Below are 19774 nucleotides of genomic sequence, written 5' to 3' on the forward strand. Positions count from 1 at the left end.
TTTACAACAGTTCTGATATCTTTATTTAAAGTGGCGTTTATTTAAGAGTGTAAATCAAGTTTTCTCTCATCGTATATGCTTTGCTGCTTTAAGCTTGTATGTGGCCATTTCTCTCTGGAAATACATTTGTTAAGTCTTATACCAGGGACAGAATTTCAGTTCTGGGTGGGCCAGACAAATTTTGGCTGGGCCTTAAGTTACAGAAGTTTGTAGATTATTAATTTAATTATATTTATTAATAAAAGCCCACTGACAACATGCTACTGTGTGGCTTCAAATCCAGATTCGGTTGCTTTTTTCACCTCTAATTGCAATTTTATAACCCTTTAGTGAACAGATGTATCTACCTGCAGTTGCTCTCCATGGTACTGACCAGAGAGTGGCGCTCTAACGCACCAGTAGGCCGCTACAGTGTATTACAAGCTGTAAGAGCAAGGACATTCTCCCTAGTTGAATAAAATAAATAAATTTCTACAGTCTCTCCCAAAAATAATGTTCTGATCCAGCCCACATGAAGATGAATGTTTCGCAACTCAGTTATCTTATTTCCAACAAAAACAGAGGATCTAGCACTAAAAATTGAAAAAAAATTACAATACTCTTAAAAAAAAAACAAAAACAAAAAAAAAACAGAGAGAGAATAAAATTAAAAGATAAGCTTAGGGTGGGTCTGTTGAAAAGGGAGCGGGCCTGGGACCTTAGGCTCACCCATTACGCTGCTCCTGTATTAAACTCAGGGTATACTACTGAAAGTCGGGGGGGGGGGGATGAGAAATTACAAAAAGGCTTCCAACAAACAATACAAAAGCACAAATCTTTAAAACAGAATCTTGTAAAGTTAGTGCAAACTGTATAAGTGTGCAGTTTAAAAATTATAAGTTACTAAGATGAGTACAGGCAACACCTGTTTCGAAATATTATTAAAAAAGATACAGAGTTTCCTCTCTTTGTTTTAAAGATTGCAATATTTTTTTTATTTATTTAATAAAAAAAAAAAGGAAAAAAAAGGAAAAGGAGTAGAAAAAAACCCAAGACAAAAGAAACCCAAACTTGGTACAGGAAAAATATTGTGAGTCTGACGCCACCTCCTGTCTGTGGCAAAGCCATCATTTTCTTTGAAGTGGTTGAAGTTGAGAAAATAGCCTCTGCTGCCATTTAGGGTGATAATGACTCTTCAGTTCTTCAGAAACTGCTGCTTCCTCTTTTTCTCCCATGGCTTAATGCTGCCTGTCTTCAACAGACTGTATTTCCCTATTTACAAAGGGCATGTGTGCCCAGAGTCTGTGGGAGATATGATAGGGGGTAAGTGGGTGAGGGGGCGGGGCTTAGCGGCTGGATGACCAGTCAGAGGGCGCCGTGGCTCTGCCCCCTAAGTACCTGCAGCTTCACTTTGTGGTCCTCCGCCCAGACACGACAGCTTCTTTCCCTCCTGATAGAGAAGAAAAGAGTCAGTCATTTCTTCCCCTCGGTGTCTGAAGTCTGTCTGTGACAAACACCGCCTGAGGACAGCAGCCATGGGTCTCCGCCGGACTCTCAGGGCGGATGTTGGAAACGTTATCAGCGTCGTGTACGTGGTCGGCACGGAGCTTAGCGTCAACCTGAACAGGTAGACAACGTCACAATTTCTCTTTTATTAGTGTATTCTGTTCTTTCTTTGCCAAAGTTTTATTCCATATGTCAAATATATGGCTATAAATAAAGGAAAAGTGCGATGAAGATGAGAAAGTGAAACAGTGGGGAGCGTCGAAGTTAAAGGGTTATTCCCAAATTTTTCGTTGAAATTGAAAACATTAGATATTTCCAGAATTTTTACCAAAGCTACTTATATTTGTTTTCTTTTCTTGGGCAGTTTCATGCCTTGTCCTCCATTATTTCCTGTAGTGAGGAGGTGGTTTTATCACTTATTGTTTTTTATGTCATCACTTATCTGAATTGTTATATTAAGGTTTCAGTGCAGCTGTAGTTTTACTCATGTTTTTTTTTTTTTTTTTTTTTTTTTTTTAAGTTTTGCACTATGCAAAGTTAAGAAAGCCGGTAAAACTGCTAAAACCAATAGCCAAAAGTTAAGAGGAGGAGAAACACACCCACACCTGCTTAAACAAACATTGATCAGGTGTCTACTGCAAAATGTTTGGGGATTTCAATTCATCTTCGGTTAAGAAAGCAATTCAAACAGCTTTAAAGTCAGCTTAATAGGCGAGGTTTTTATCTTTGAGGCTTACGTAAAGCTACTGTGAGGAATTTTTATCTTAGGAAAACACCAAACACCAAAGGGTTAAGTCAGAATCACACATCTCTCTAGATCTAGAGTAATAAGTAGATCTTTAAGGACTTGTGTATTTATATTTATTCATCAGCAGAACTTTGATCCTTGGGATCCTTAAGATACCTGCAGAGGGTGGGGCATCAGACTGTCAGTAATTTTTAATACAGGTATAAACATGGGTTTATTTTGACATAAATCAACAGATTAACTGTTACTAAAGTTAAAGTCGTTAACAGTAAACAGAGATAAATTTTGTTTTAGTCATAATGCTTGTATATGCTCCTGCAGGGTGGAGTCAGATGGAGTGAGTAACAGCACTCTGCAGATATCATCTATTTATATTAGGGCTGCAGCTATTGAATATTTTAGTATTCGAGTACTCTACTGAAAATCCCATCGAGTAATCGAGTAATCGGATAAAATACATTTTTGTTTAGTTAAAGAGCAGTTATTTTTCAAATGAAAATTTTTCTCTTTAAGAAACAGAATTTTCTGATACAACATGTCAATAAGAGCACTTGCTTTGGTAGCTCCAACATCTGTAAACACACTTTGACACATTTTTTGTGCCTTGTACATCTAATCAAATGTTGCGGACCCAAATGGCACCGGTTTCGTAGAATGACCCATTCGTCTCCAAACTCCAGAAAAGAAGCTAGATTTGTTGCTAGTTGCTATTTTGTATAAGAGGTAGCTTGAGGGGTCTGAAAACTCTCTTAATATGGCCTCAGCTCTATTTGAAACACCACTCTTTGATCTTTTTTAAAATTAAACGATTCCTCGAGGTGGAGAAAATTACTCGAGTAATTTTTGTAATCGAGTACCTCGAATCATTCGAGGAATTGTTTCAGCTCTAATTTATATATTTATTGCATGATTTAATATTAAAAATAAATCCCCCTTTTGTAATTGTTGAAGGTGTTTTCCTGTGTTTTTGTATGGATTGTTTTTGAATTATTGTTAGCCCCACAGGGCCACTCTTAAGTGGGGTGTAACATTTAATATTGAAAGAAAGCAGGTCCTAAAAGAGAATCTTGGAGAAAGCTTGTCTTAAGAAAAGTGAAGACATAGATGGGAAAAATCAGGAAAGATATGAGATATTACTTTGTTCACAGTGTGTGTTTTAATCAACCAGGAAAGTTTCTGCCAGCAGCTTTAAATTAAAGTCATAATAATAATCCTCAAGTTGAACAGAAATGTCTCAGTGACACCTGCATCAAAAACTGACAACCTCACTTCATGAAGTTAAAATCCTGCTGTATATAACTGATAGTATTTGTACTTGGTACCTAATGAACTGGCACAGACTGTGTAAGGACTCCATTGTTAGCCCAGCCCGGGGCTGTGGGGTGGGTGCCATTACTATGCAGAAACTGGTGATGGCAGACTTCATTCCCTTTGTTTGGTTCAGAACCAACAGCCCTCTTTTGTTTCTGTCAAACTGGAGTCACTTTGTTCCCAGAGAATTTTGGGCTGTACTTTATATTCCAACCAAAAGTTAGGTCATGCACACAACAAGGCCAGGCTCCATCATACTCCTGCTCTGTCAGAGCCTTAAAGGGGCTATAAGTATACCCTTAAAGTAACAGCCCGGTGTCATTAAAAGGATTACTCATCCCTAAAGCCTGCCACGCAAAGGGAAACTGGATAAAACACTGGTAGATGTTTCTCTTTTGATGTGGTGACGTTATGGCAAAATAGCTGTTAAAGGAAAACCTGAGATCAAGAGGCAGTTTGGGCTGACTCAGGTGTCCCAGGTGGAAAATATGGGCATGTTGTTGATTAAGTTGATAGCAGGTGGTAGCCTTGTTTTTACAAATCATACAAGACGTAAAAAGATAGAAATAAATTAGATGATAGAATTATTAAAAACAAAACTAAATGGCTCCAAGAAAACAATGTTGCCATTATTAGTTGGACACCTGTACACCATGCAGGCTCTGATTTTTCAGCAAACAAAAGGAGGAGGGTAATGTGCACCAATGTCTGATGAGACCAGGTTTTGATTCTGTGATTAAGATGAAAACTACATCCTCTGTTAATGTGGTGTCTGCTCCACCCACTGTGCTAAACCGTCGATCCAAATGTTGCTTTACATTTACAATTCACAATTTCACTTAGTGTTAAACATTTATCAGTTGGGGGTATGGTACCTTGACAGTGCTCAGGGAATTATGCTGGCACCTCTCCAGCTATCAGCCACTTCTCAATCATGGTCCATGCTAGGACTTGAACCAGCGACCCATTGGTTACAAACTTAATTCCTTGTCAGCTGAGCTACTGCCGGTTTAAATTGTGAATGTTTTGAAAGGGCTGGCAAGAAAACAAAGATCTAAAACCTGTACTCCAAAAGAACCCTAACTTTAACTTATGAAACATTATAAGGTTTATCATTTATACTATTCAACGACAAAAGAAAGAAAGGAGAAAAAAAAAAAACAGCCCCTATTGTTTACTATCTCAGCTCTGCCTGTTGACCCAATAGACCAGGCGGCCCACGGGCCAAATATAACAACAACAGTTTCATTGCAAATAAGGCACACAGGTACAGCGTTTCTAAAGTTGGCAATGTAAACACATACTTCTCTGTCTATTCTTCATTAAAGCTGCGGTTTTCTAAATCAACTTTCCGCTTAAGGTTTTTTGAGAGTGCCATTTTCTCGAGAGAATAATCAGAAGGTTTTCTTCTGTTGATGTTTTGCACAACCAACGACACCGCAGTTGATGGTGATTGACAGACTCACAAATATGACGCCTAATTTTGCAATCGCCCCCTGGTTGCTTGCTGCAGTACAGGTTATATGAGCCTGTTAAGTGACAAATGGTAAAAATAACATAAATGTGGAATGGAAATGAATGTATTAAATAATATTGTATCAATTAAGAATTTACTGAAGATACAATTAAAATTGTATTTATATTTACAGAGTCTGCCGAAAAAAATTTGGCCCTTGGACAAATGTAGTTGGTGACCCCTGCCATAGACTGTATATAGAGCGGACAGCGGTGCTTCACCATTTGCCATTGTACGGTTTTGAAGCCAAAATACCCCGTCACAGGCGCCACCATTAGCAGAGCCTGCGCAGTAGAGGCTATGAGAGAATCTAAGTGGAGCTGGGTGACAAAGATAATAATCATTTTTTTCATTTGAAAGTCTGATCTCTTCTTGGCTCTCACTCTAGACATATTTTACAATCCCCGAAAAAAGTACTCAAGAACGGCAGCTGTCGATCATCATTAAACGTGACGTAAAACCTCATTTTTAACCTCTTATAACCTCTTATAGGGATAGACCAATTATCGGCCGGGCCGATTATCAGGGCCCGGCCGCATTTTGAAGCATATCTGCATCGGCATTTTTTTTATCCAACAGCCAATAAGAAACAAATTTAAAACTGGGTTATTGCAGCTCTGATGCAGCCACTCCACTGTCTGCAGTCTCTACTCAGTCCCCAGCACTGTCCCACCCACAGTACCATCTGATTGGTTACAAGCAGAGCCATGGCTTGGGGAACAACCAATCAGCAGTGCAGTTATCACAGTTATTGCAGTTACATTGAAACTTTGGAAAACTTTATTTACTGTAGAAAACTTAGGCTATTAATTTTTTTAGTTTTAGTTTAACTTTATAAAACATGCTGCTAAGCCTGGGAGCAGTTTCATAAACTCATGCTTAAAGGTATTTGAATGAAGTCAAAATTTTGACACAAATATTTGCACTTTGACTGCAAATTGATAGCGGCTTCAAATATCAGTTATCAGCCCTCTTTGCTACAAATATACTGCAGCCAGCCACCAGGGGGAGCAGTTTTTGTGGCGACCTCACTTCGAGTCAAGCAAGATGACATCCATTTTTTTTACAGTCGATGGTGGACACTGTTGTAAATTGCTAGTGTATATTAGCATTCAACATTTATTTCTAAGATCCTATCCAGTGTTTCAGGCGATGGCAGCAGAGCCAATGAATGCACCTCGCCATCCCGGATCCTTTAAGATGATTTGAATTAAAGCAGTGGTTTCATGATATCAACAGGAGCGACATTTTCCTCTGAAAGTCATGATTTTCTTCATGTGAATACAACTGAAGGTGTAAATATGTTATTTTAGATGTACTTATAAAGCAGCACAGTTTTCTATTGTAGTTTTGATTGCAATTTTTTGACCACCAACTCTGTTCCCAAGCACTAGATAAAATCTTGGCTGACCTTATCTCACTAACTATGAAAATCCCACTTGTTAGTACACGCCGTGACCTTCTTCCCTGGCACGAAACCTAATACCTGTCTAAACACCTCTTTGCATTTAATCTGCTGTGCCTAACCTCTTTCATTAAATGCATCCAAACGTTGTGTTTGCTTCCAGGAGCGCCCCGCCCAGCTCCAAGTTCTTCTCTGTGAAATGCTCATCCACTGTTCAGTGCAGCATCCAGCCCCCATCTCAGGAGACGTCCCTCCTGCTCCCCCAGACCCTCCAAAGAAACCAACTACTGCTGGTCACCATGAGCCAGGCCAGTCAGAGCGAAAACGAAAGCAAGGTAGAGGAGCAGGAAGTCAAACATCACCCTGTGAAAATGTGCTTGATAAGCAGTATGAACCGCTCCAGGGCACAAACAGTTTGTTAATGAGACTTTACATAAGGAGCATGGTTCATGTGTCAACAAGCCAGAGTGTATTGGCATTTGATGAAATAATTACTGTTGTGTAATTTGCCTGAAAACAAATGGCTTGATCACAGGAAAGACAAACAAAGAGGTATTTCTTGACTGAACTGTGTGAAACTAAAGAGGGTTAAATTTTAACTCACTACACATTCTCAAATAACCAAATACGTTAGTGAATGACTAAACGTTTCTGTACCTGTGACTAACTCCTGTACCTGTGTGTGTCCAGCTCTCTGTGAGGTACTATGGGGAGAAAAAAGAGGTGTTGGGGAATGCAATCCTTCACCTGACAGCTGTTGGTGAGTTAAAGCACACTGAAATGATACTGAAAAAAACAGAAAAGTGTTTTCTTAACTTAGAGCCTTGATGCCAGCAGAGCGTTTGTGGATCCTAAGAGGAGACAGGATTTATAAACACAAACCAGCCTTTCTTTGGAAACCCAGTTGTACACATGGACAGGAAGTAAGCTGTAGACTTGAAGATAAACAGTGTTTTGAAAGTAAAAGCTGTGATTTGAATCTCTGTGCGGTAGATTTACTTGATGTTTGTTGCTCTGTAATAAACTGAATGTTTGTTGCTCAGAGATCTCTCTGGATGTGGATGCTGACAGAGACGGGAAAGTGGAAAGGAACAACCCAAACAAGGTGAGTTCCCAATGGGATATTTATCATTTGACAGCATAATGTTTTCCTTACCTTTTTATGTTTTCTGAAAACTTGTAGAACTCCTGGAAATGGGGTAAAGACGGCTATGGAGCCATCCTATTGGTCAACTGTGACACTGAGCAGAGCTACTGGAAGAAACCAGACCTGGAGAAGGACTCTATCACCAAAGTGTCGGGTAATATAAACAAGCTTTGAGCTTTTCTCTTCCTCTGCTCAGCTCTCTTTGCTTTTTCTTGACTGTTGTAAACAACACACCTGGAAACTCCTGGTACTCATGTTTCCTTTTGCACAGTCCAAAGGAAAGGGTGTGAAAGGAAAAGGTGGAAATAATAAAATAAGCCTTCTACATGACCCTGTAGTCAAATCTGTTGAGCTGAAATTCAATAGTTGAATCCTTCATTTTTTATTCAGAGCATTTCTGCACTTCCCTGTTGTGAACTAACCATTGGCACCAGCACATTGATGACATTCATTGTTCCAACAGTTAGTTTTTATTTGGTTTTACTTTGAAATCAGGTTATAAAGTGGAAAGCGTTTGGTCAGAACAAAACTTTGTGGCATTAAACCAAGAATCTTTCATCCTGAGTGTGGCAGCTATTTGAACAAAAAAATAAACTCTCCTCTTTTGGACAAAGTTGGACTTCTAGCTTGCTCATCCCGTCCCAACTATGGACTGGATGCAATATGGACTCAGTCTCTGCTACGTCGCCTGTCTGTTCCTGATGCAGAATGAGGAAGTGGATCGCTGACAGGGGCCATATTGGATATGATGTGTGCTTTGAGCTTTCTTTCTAACAGCTGTAGGATGCTCGTCAGTCATGTAAGCCGAACTGTGCCTCTGATTGGACAAACTTGTTATCGTAATACCCTCTTAACCCAGTGCAACGTGTGCCGATAACGAACTATTAGGGGGCTTTCACACTTACCTTATTTGGTTCAGACCTCTGTGTTGTCTCAACCAGGGTCCAGGGGAGGTTTCAACAAACAGCCAGACCTTGGTCTGATCACAATAGGTGGTCTCAGTGAGGACCAAACGGGACCACCGTCTGGTTCATGCTAAGTGTGAAAGCATTGTTTTGAAAGGTTTGGACCTTTGTCGACCTGGCACACCAGACAGACGGTTTCATATATCCGCCACAGAAATATTCCACCTGTCCATCTGGGTAGCAGCTCTTCAGATTTGGTTTTAGAGGCGGGACCTTCAAAAAAATCAGTAGCTAGTGATTGGACGACCGTTCTGATTGACACACTCACTACAGACCAATCACATCAAGCCACAGTATGACGTAGCTTATGTGTGCTGCTGCTTAGAAACAATAGACGAACAACTACAGGACCATGAGAAACAGCTGTGATAATGGCGTTAGACGACTGCTGCCGTTTTTGTAAAGTTCACTTAAGAATCAAAGGGAAAATGTCAAGTACGAAAGTCTGCTGACATCACGTCTGCTCATCACTTCCACTGCTCCTGTCTCTCTTCCCTGATTTGGCCGTTAAAGATCTGGCCGAGTGAATTTGTTGGTCATTGGAGTCTGGCAAGATGGATCTTCAGGATTTCAGAAACGGAATCAAGTAGGTCCATCTGCTCTGCAAGGTTAGACCTTTGTACCATTGACAGGAAATTTCAAAACGAACTACCAGAGAGAAAGCCATTACCAAAACAAAATGAGTCGTGGGAGCAAATGGGGAGGAGACGAAATGTTTGCATTTTTTCACTTTTCCTGATGAAGATAAAGTTCTCATCTGATCATAAAACTCATGGGACGTTGGATCAGTCTTAAGGAAATATCTTCAAGTCGACACTGTTGGTAATACAAATCAACACAAATGCAAGTGGGAATGACAATCTCATTCATCATTGCCAACATTCAAGACCTGGGCTTTTCAACATGTTGACGTCAGATGCGAGCTGACCAAATGACCAATCAGTAGCCACGTACACATGGACCCAAATATTCTGCTTGCATACAGTTTATTTGCTCAAATGGAAAGCATTTAACCTTTGTATACACCTCATTTTGAAAGAAAAGTGCCAATTCGAATGGACATTTAATCAGTTTCACAGGGGTGGAATATTCCTTCCCCCAAACCAATTAAGGTATCATGTATCCGCTCAAACGGGAAGTTGTCAAGGTATGTTCTTTCAGCGCATGCTCAGATATGACATAAGACGCAACTAGAGATACTACTCAATTTTACAAATGGCAGCGAGCGGTCAGGACTGGACTGCTGCGGAAAGTTTGTTCAAGATCCAAACTTTGAAAGAACTGAACGGACAGACGAAAACCTTGCAATACAGAGTATTGCAATACCGTGATAAACAAATTGTCGTCCTTCATCTTTGATAAATCACATGATGTTTATGTTTTTCTGCGCATGCCCCATTGACTATTCTGTTTGATTATAGTGGTGCATGTAGACCAGAGATTGGAATATATCTTTCCATGTTTACTATTGTTTTCGGAAAAGTTATTCAGAAAGATTCCCTTCCGAAAGACGAAAAACTCCTTATGTACCCGTGGCTAATGTGAACCACAGAGACACGCAAAGCATGCAGTTGACGACAATATTACGTAGGTTTGTCACAAGGTCTGTTGGTCCTTTTGCAATAATAACAGTGTGAAACCTTAACAGACAGAACCAAAGACAGTATATCTGAATCTGGTTTCCTGTCTTTCTGCAACCAGCCTCAAGTGGATTCTCGATAACTTTGTTGTAATGCTATTGGTTGTTGCACAATGACAACAAAACCTCTATGTCTTACATCTCTAATGCCTAAATAGAAATGGTAATTTCTCAGTTTTGTGTTTTTGTAGGGTATCCAGAGGATTCAGTATCAGTATCTGGCCATGCCCAGACTAATGTTGTCACAGTGAGGTTAATTCAAGTCTTTGGGAATTCATAGATCTGAAAGACATGTCCCCCATGGTGCTGAGGACCAGAGGCCCTGCCAAGCTCCCAGAGGGCTACAAGCTCACCATGCACATCTCCAAGAGCGATGCAGAGAGCATCAGAGTCTTCAGGTCCGGAACATCTGGGAAAAGTACCAACACTATCTGTAAGAACAGACACTTAAATGATGAAGAAATGTGAGTGTAATAAAGCTGGCTATTTTTTTAAATTTATTTTTGACTGTGATGTTTGTTTTTTCTTCAGCGGGCAGCTTCCTCTACAGCTTCTTTGTGCAGAGCCATCCTTTGGTTCTGGGCGGTAACGTTCTGTCTGAGGAGGTGCCTTACGTGGGAGGAGATTCAGAGTGGAACTATTACGTGGAGGGAATCAGGTTTCTCGACAGAGACTTCGATGGATCTGTCAGAATTCACCTCAGTCTGTTGGAGCCGGTCACTCGAGTAAGATCTACCATTTTTCAATATTTGTTTTCTGCTGTTTCCTTCTGACATGATGCTCGAGTTGGGAAGCTCACGTTCTCCTGATATGTTTGCAAATGAAGTCAAGAAGACAAATTATTGGCCAGTTGGTGTAACCAATGTTTCTCATAAAAATATGACTATCTGTGCAAAAAAGTTTCTATGAGTATGATTTTATCAGTCTACTACACTGCAAAAAATTGATCCAAAAGTAAAGAGAAAACAATGATGTATGCGGCATACTGAGATGCTCAGTGCGAAAGAGTCTATACTATCAAGGCTAAAATGAAATATTTTGATTATACTTTGAGATATTTTATGACAAATTACTTAAGTTATCAGTTCACCATTTGACAATGTGATAGGACAGATTCTTTAATTGGATAAAAATAGTAGAAACGTCCAATACAATACTTTGACACCAACAGAAATGCAAACTACGCATTTAAACAAACATCTACCATGTTGTTTTGATAAGTTTAAAGCAGATTTCTGACACAAACTCTTATTTTTCACTGTCCTGACTACAAAGTTGCAATTAAGCAAATTGATGCAGTTGAACTGTCAGTAAAGCTATTATTTTACCACATGCAAGCTAATGTTAAAGTGCCCCACAAATCAACCGTAGACTCTCAGAGCCCCAACCCTGTGTGATACAGTGAGGACTTCAAAGCTTGCTTCCTTTATTAGAAAAAAAAAACTAGCTTGACAGATGTGAGGTGGAATTTAATGTTTTCATTACGGCTTCCAACGATGATAGACTTCAAAACTCTGCTTTATTAACAGATTGATGATGTCATAGAGACTATGCCTTATTAGTTATATGCTCTGTAGTTCTGTTTGGATGACACTCTTTGACGCAAACAGATGCTAACTATCAGTGCTCGTCTGTTGTGTGTTTTGACAGGGAATCCCCGACACACCAATTTTCACAGACACAGTCCTGTTCAGAGTGGCTCCATGGATCATGACACCCAACACCCTCAAGCCCGTAGAGGTTTTTGTCTGCAGGTAAGAGCACACTGATGAATAATTAAGCAGCTGGAAGAAGATGGGTATTGTAATAGGATGAAAGTGTTACACAAAAGTGCTTTATTTCCCTTTTTTGAGTTCAAAATGAAAAATTATGGTTTTATCAGCATCTTGTTTACCTCTTTAATGTTTTTCAAGAAATTCTTGCTGAACTAAAATGATTCAAATGAGAAATTTTCAGCTAAGTTGCTAAACTCATTCACGTTTGTGATTATCTTTTAGGGTACCTGATAACAACAAATTGCTGCAACAACTGGAAGTAATTGTTGCAAGGGGCGGGTATAAGTTGAACATTTGCTCCCAGTTTGAGACCCGAGGAGACCGCTGGATACAGGTAAGAGTCTAAATGTGTTGATAACCTGATGATTGCTTCAGATTCTTTGTGTATGAAATCCAGTGTTTTTGTTTTTAAATTTATTTATTTATTTTGTCATTATTATTTTATTCTTTTTTAAAAAAATATTATTATCTTTTTATTTTTTTCCCCACATTTTATAAACATACAAGACAAGGACAAAACTGAGAAACAAATCAAATTAAATCAGTGTTAATGATTATAAAAAAATAAAGTCATTAGATTAAAAAGTATGAAATTGTTAAAATAATCATTATAGAATATTTAATTATAATTATAAGATATCAAAGAATAATAAAAAAAATCATAATAATATTGTCATATATTGATAATTTAATGGCCATATTATATATTTGTCTGTTATTTATCAAAATGGTATTTATTTCAAAATGTTTTTTTTATTTTTTAAACTATGAATATTTTGGGGTTCCATACTTTCAGAGTGTTAATTTTTTTAATTTTTATTTTTTCATGTGGAACACAAGTGTCTAGCTTAAACAGAAAGACACGCAGCTTGTTTGGGAGCTGCAGAGCTTCAAACACCTTTTTTTGGCAGGGAGAGTCATCACAGAATAAATAGTAATAGACAGTAAGTTGTACCGGCTGGTTGAACCCTAAATTACAGTAAAAGTTCCTCTTGTTATTATCACTACACTATGAAACTAAACAGTCGAAAAGGGAATAATGAAGGCTACGTGTTCAGAGGAGGTCTGTGGATTTACCCCCAACCATGAATAAATGATCACATCAGATCTTATAAACACTGAGAAATTAGGATGAATGAAAACTTTTTCTCATCAGAGATGAACTAATAGAATCTATTTTCAGGATGAGATGGAGTTTGGTTACATTGACTCTCCTCATCACGGCTTTCCTGTCGTCCTGGATTCTCCTCGTGATGGAAAGCTGGCTGACTTTCCTCTGGAGGAGCTACTGGTGAGGGCTGGTTCACATTTCTCTTGAAATCAAGTGTTTGTACTCACTTAAAATATGGCTCCAGTTCAGGAGACATTTTTGTTGAAACAGGCCAATTGTGTTTTTTTTTCTTTCCTTCGTCTGTGTTTGATATTGCTTTCCAACATTGGCATTGTAAGTCGTTTACAATCCATCAAGTTTGTGTTATTTACTGTTTACAAACAGTAAAATGATCTATGAGTTAGGTAAAAGATGCAGGGACTTTTCTGCGACCTAGAGCCGTGTTTCTCAAATTGTGGTCCGTGGACCAATAGTGGTCCGCCGGCACCCCTTAGTGGTCCACAACGCCAGTGAAGAAATTGTGTTTTTTCAATGGAACATTCAAGAAAAAAGAGGGGGTGGGGGTGGAAGTTGTTTGGCTGCTACACAAATTGATAAAATCTACAAAAGAACTGGCTCTTAAAAGCGTTGACATCAAATTTCAATCCCAGTGCACTGACATTGGATATAGTGAGGCAGAATTATGCATTTAGACAGAGTATGATGAGTCATTAAATGTAATGTAAGTACTTTTGTAATTCTAAGTATTGTGAAATTATATATCAGTAATGAAGTTTTACACAGATTTTCAGGTTAATATTTTTCTCCTTATTCTTTAAAAAAATAGATTAAAAAAAAGCACCAACCATGAGGGACTAAGTGCACTTTTTTACTCTAGTCACTGTAATTGTGAAAAATACTTGTTATGAATAAAGGGAATTGAAGAAGTATATATATATATATATATATATATATATATATATATATATATATATATATATATATATATATTTATATATATATATATATTTATATATATATATTTTTTTTTTTAAACAATTGGTGTTTCTATTTCTATTCTTCTATTTCTCTTTTTCTATTTTCAAAATAACCGTTAGTTGTAGCCCTAGCAAGTTGGAACATGTATGATTTGAGTTCATGGTACATCATTTTGTTCTCTCGGATGTTGTTCTAGGACTATTTAGCTTGTGGTGGTCCTCAAGACTTTTCTGGGAGGATAAGTGGTCCTTGGTCTGAGGAAAATTGAGAAACACTGACCTAGAGTATTTTTATAGATTGTGTTGAAGGTTGAAGGTTTCCCCTTACATTTAGTGCTTCACCCTTTCAGTAGGAACTGCTCTTTTTCTTCCCACTGATTTGTTTTGTCACAATTCTTATCTCATCTATGATTTAAAGAGTGCAATCAATAATAATTCACCTTTCTGAGTTTATTTTCTTTTTACCTCTAAGGGCCCTGACTTTGGCTACGTTACGAGGACACCCACTGAAAAGAAATCCAACAGTCTGGACTCTTTCGGTAATCTGGAGGTCAGCCCCCCCGTCACCGTGAACGGTAAAAATTACCCTTTTGGCAGAATCATCATTGGAGTGGCCTTTCCTACGTGAGTTTATAAAGAATCAGATGAATCTCTGACTTTTGAAGTGTATGAATAATGGATGTGGGAGCAGCTCTTTAAGCTCTGTCTCCTCTTAAAGGGCAGAGACAGGACGCAACATGACCCAGGTTGTCCAGGACTTCTTGTGGGCTCAAAAGGTTCAGGATCCGGTGGCTTTATTTTCTGACTGGCTCTATGTCGGACACGTAGATGAATTCATGAGCTTTGTTCCTGCACCTGACAGAAAGGTAAATGTTTTCTCTTGAAAAATCTGACACCATTTTAGAAACTGGTTGCATAAATCAAAATCAAGGTGACTCAAAAATTAACTGTCCACAGGGATTTCGGTTGCTGCTTGCCAGCCCTGACGCAGCCTACAAACTTTTCAAAGGCCTGCAGAACGACGGACATGGAGGAGCCAGAATATTTGAAGGTAGGTTCATTCTGAAAAAATAATCTGTAAAACCCATTACTTAATTTTTAACTTTGTTTTTGCTTCCACAAAGATGTGAAGGATGCTGAACCAGAGTCAGTCGATGAGATTCTTGGGGATGAGGATCTTCAACTTGCAAATAACTACGTGCAGGTGAGCAAGATTCAAGCACTTCACAGAGCTCAGCAGTAGAAGTGGGCGAATCAATCCAAATATCGATAATATTGATACCAACTTTGGTTTTGATATTGAATGATACCAGTGTAAAAAGATCAATACTCTAGTTTAACGTAATAATTGATTTTTTAAGATGCACCATCACGTGGCTGGTGTGGTAATTCTTTTCACATAACTATTTCAAAAATGAGTGCAATAATGGGGAAACTTTTATTTACTTATTTTTTGTACTGTAGTATTCAACTCTGTACCTTAAAAAAGATTTTGTTTTAACTAACCCTAAAGTGATAATTTTTTTAACTTTTTTTTTTACTGTTGTACTGTTTCTGAATATAAATGTTAATCATGACACAGAAGTAATTTGTAGTTACCTTTAAGCTTTGCCCTAATTCTGTCCTAGGTTTTAACAACATATCAAAAGAATAAATCACAAAAACACAGTTTGATCATACACCAACCCTAAATATTAAAAGTAACAGTTTCAGTGTCTGTATCGGTCTTGGTATCAATGTCTGTATCAGTATCAGTATCAGTATCAGAATGGGTATCAGTGTCTGTATCAGTCTTGGTATTAATGTTGGTATCAGTGTCTTTATCAGTATGGGTAATAGTAATGGTATCAGTATCGGTATCGGTATCAGTGTCTTTATCAGTTTTTGAATCAATGTCGTTATCAGTGTCAGTTTCAGTCTTGGTATCATTGTCTGTATCAGTGTCTGTATCAGTATTTGTACAGTACCAGTATTGGTATCATTACCAAAATAAGTGTCTGTATCAGTCTTAGTATCAATGTCTGTATCAGTGTCTGTATCAGTATTGGTATCAGTATCAGTGTCAGTGTCTGTGTCTGTAACAGTCTTGGAATCAGTGTGATTATCAGTATTGGTATCAATGTGGTCATAGTGTCTGTATCAGTGTCTTTATCAGTATTTGTATCAGTGTCTGTATTAGAATAGAAGAAAAATAGAAAATACTTTATCCCAGAGGAGAAATTCAGGAGTCACAGCAGCATTTGAGAAAACAAAATTAAGAAAGTGTATAGAAAGTGCAAGAAGGTCCACAAGAAAATAGATGATGACAGCCCGTTCACCACTCTCCAGCCCAGCCAGTCTTCACCTCCACAGGGTCCAGGACTGAGCCTCCCCAGCAGTCTGTTCAGTCTCTGTCTCCTGGATCCTGTCTGCCCACAGCAGGTGAAGCTCCTCCAATGAGGCAAGAGCGTCCGATGTCAGCTTAGTCAGCCACTTCCATGAACAGCACATTGCCACTCTGCCCTCAAGCAGCCCCTCTGCCCCTGGGCTAGCAAGGCTGGCTCGTCTATCCCACCGAAGATAGATCCCACTTTTTATTATTCGTTTTTTTTTTTTTAGTTTTGGTATTTATGTTGGTCATAGTGTCTGTATCAGTGCCTGCATCAGTGTCTGCATCAGTCTTGGTATCAGTGTCTGTATCAGTCCTGGTATCAGCGTCTGTATCAGTCTTGGTATCAGTGTCTGTATCAGTCTTGGTATCAGTGTCTGTATCAGTCTTGGTATCAGTGTCTGTATCAGTCTTGGTATCAGTGTCTGTATCAGTCTTGGTATCAGTGTCTGTATCAGTCTTGGTATCGATTTTGGTACCAGTATTGATGTCAGTTTCTGTATCAGTCTTGGTATAGATGTCTGTATAAGTCATGGTAAAGGTGTGTGTATCAGTCTTTGTATCAGTATTAGTATCAGTGTCTGTATCAGTCATGGTATAATAGTATGTATCAGGCTTGGTATCAGTGTCTGTATCAGTCTTGGTGTCAGTGTCTGTATCAGTCTTGGTATCAGTCTTGGTATCAATTATAGTGATAGTGTCTGTATCAGTGTCTGTATCAGTCTTGGTATCAATAATAGTCATAGTGTCTGTATCAGTGTCTGTTTCAGCCTTGGTATAGGTGTCTGTATCAGTATCAGTATCAGCATCAGTATCTGTCTTGGTATCAGTGTCTGTATTGTATTGTATAGTATTGGTATCAGTATGGGTATCAGTCTTGCTAAAATAGTCTGTTTCAGTTTTGGTATAAGTGTCCGATCAGTCTTGGTATCAGTCTTGGTATCAATCTTGGTATCAGTCTTGGTATCAGTGTCTGTTTCAGTCTTGGTATCAGTGTCTGTATCAGTCTTGGTATCAGTCTTGGTATCAATCTTGGTATCAGTCTTGGTATCAGTGTCTGTTTCAGTCTTGGTATCAGTCTTGGTATCAATCTTGGTATCAGTCTTGGTATCAGTGTCTGTTTCAGTCTTGGTATCAGTGTCTGTATCAGTCTTGGTATAGGTGTATGTATCAGTCTTGGTATCAGTATTTGTATCAGTGTCTGTATCCGTCATGGTAATAATGTCTGTATCAGTCTTGGTATCAGTGTCTGTATCAGTCTTGGTATCAATGTTTGTCATAGTGTCTGTATAAGTGTCTGTATCAGTATTGGTATTGGTGCCTGTATCAGTCTTGGTATCAGTGTCTGTATTGTATTGTATAGTATTGGTATCAGTTTGGGTATCAGTACTAGTTTCAGTATATGTATTAGTATAGGAATCGTAATACTGGCCCTGTATTTACTTGGTAATGGATCAATACAAAAATTCAGCCACCCCTATACCGCAGATGTTTGCTTCATTTGATGAAATTAACATTCCAATCTTCGATTGTTGTAAATTATCTGCCAACAACTTGCCTCAATTGATGTTGACATATCTGTCGTCTCTCAGCTTTTCTTCTCACTGCTTCACAGCAAATGTAAATCAAAACCAGAGCAGGATCCTGCTCCACTTCCCCAATCAGAGATGGTTTGGGCCAATTTTTAAAACGAGAAGAATGCTCAATCACATTGAAAATGTATCAGGGCTTTTCCTGTCTGAGAAGGTTGTATCATTTTATTTTTACCACTTTCCTGTTTTTTTTTTCCAGAACTGCATCGACTGGAACAGAGACGTTCTGAAGAGAGAGCTGGGCTTGGAGAACGCAGATATCATCGACCTGCCGATCCTCTTCAAGCTAGTAATGTCGAAAAAGAGTCGCAAGAAGAAAGCTCTGGCCTACTATCCTGACATGGTATTTTCAGAGATAGTATAAAGTCATATTGACTGTTTTTATGTTTCTTTTTCAAGGGCATTCATGTGATTATCGTCTGTCGCATCTGTTTCTAGGTGAACATGATCGTCTTGGGGAAGGACCTCGCCATCCCGAAGCCTTTTGGCCCCAAGGTGAACGGGGTCTGTGCCCTGGAGACTGAGGTGAGGTCCCTGCTGGAGGGACTGGGCCTCACCTGCACGTTCATCGACGACTTCACCACCTACCACAAGAAATTTGGAGAGCTGCACTGTGGCTCCAACGTCCGCCGGGAGCCGTTCAAAGAAAAGTGGTGGAATATGGAGATGTGAGGGGAAAATGAACTGCAGAAAGAGAAGGGCTTGGATAGAAAACAAAGTGTTTTCAATCCCTAACTTTTCTGCACATGCTGCTTTTAGCTTATGGTGAATTCCTCTTTTATTCTTGCACAAGCATCAGCTGTAGTGAGGGAAAATGCAAAGCATAAGGGAGATTTAATGTTTGCATCTTCATCTTTATTAAACATTTTTGTCATTTTTTATTTACAAAAAGGATGAAAAGCAATATTTACAAACCAATCTTTAAACAAGGGCTTAAGCAGACAGAGATACAATCACTTTAATGGAGCACAAAGATGATTCACTCCCAGTCTTTGTGGTTTGAAACCAGCACATAAGAATGTGCTATAACGAGTCAGAGCCACAAGAGGGCACACTTCACCTACTCAAGCACTTCCAAAGTCCAGAGAAAATCATATCATTGTATCTGAAACCCTTTCAAAGACCAAATTAAAACCATGAATGTGTCTTTTTACCTTTTTTTAACCACTTTTCTGTAGAGCAGCTGTGTCTTTGTTTTATTTGTAGCTTTGAAATGCCTAAAGAATACAGTCTGCTGTTTCTGTGTGGGTCAGCTGCCTTCAAACCTTTTGCACTTTTATCAACTGTAACAGACTAATTTCATCTTGACAATAAATATTGTCTCTGCTTTAGTCAATCACTGAAATAAAACTTGTGCTTTTATTTTATCTTTTCTTTGTGATAAACCCCAGAACAGGTGTTTCAGAGTCACATGTTCTGTGGACAGGAGTCATCACAGTTTATGTCACAGCCTCAATCCAAAATGAAATTATTTGTTGAAAATCCCACATACAACACCCCATATTGGCAACATGAAAAAAGTTACTTTGGAACTTTTTCTAATGTATTAACTCTTTGATGCCTGTTGATACCCTGATACCCTGTCAGGTCTTGATGCAGCTGAAATGACCTTTGTGATTACTACTTGATTCATATTCAACACAAACCAAAGATCATATCAGATCCACTTTGTCACAGTATATTGGTCAAAGGATGAACTTCTCATGTCTTTATGTATAATATCACACATCAACTC

The 19774-nt window shown here is 38.7% G+C and overlaps 1 protein-coding gene across 1 annotated transcript; it reads left to right on the forward strand.

Annotated features, from left to right (window-relative positions):
- Positions 1-1381: 1381 nt before the first annotated feature.
- padi2 (peptidyl arginine deiminase, type II) lies at positions 1382-19394 on the forward strand. Its single transcript, XM_074676154.1, has 16 exons — positions 1382-1606; positions 6629-6800; positions 7156-7225; positions 7509-7570; positions 7649-7766; positions 10497-10649; positions 10748-10941; positions 11867-11970; positions 12214-12325; positions 13175-13282; positions 14552-14703; positions 14798-14945; positions 15037-15130; positions 15204-15283; positions 18239-18382; positions 18478-19394. The coding sequence occupies exons 1-16, from the start codon at positions 1515-1517 to the stop codon at positions 18709-18711; spliced, it is 2037 nt and encodes a 678-aa protein (XP_074532255.1). The 5' UTR covers positions 1382-1514; the 3' UTR covers positions 18712-19394.
- Positions 19395-19774: the final 380 nt, after the last annotated feature.

Source organism: Halichoeres trimaculatus, unplaced genomic scaffold (assembly GCF_033239565.1).
Source record: "Halichoeres trimaculatus isolate MK-OKI-2021-1 unplaced genomic scaffold, fHalTri1.1 fHalTri1_scaffold_1, whole genome shotgun sequence".
NCBI classification, from domain to species: domain Eukaryota; kingdom Metazoa; phylum Chordata; class Actinopteri; order Labriformes; family Labridae; genus Halichoeres; species Halichoeres trimaculatus.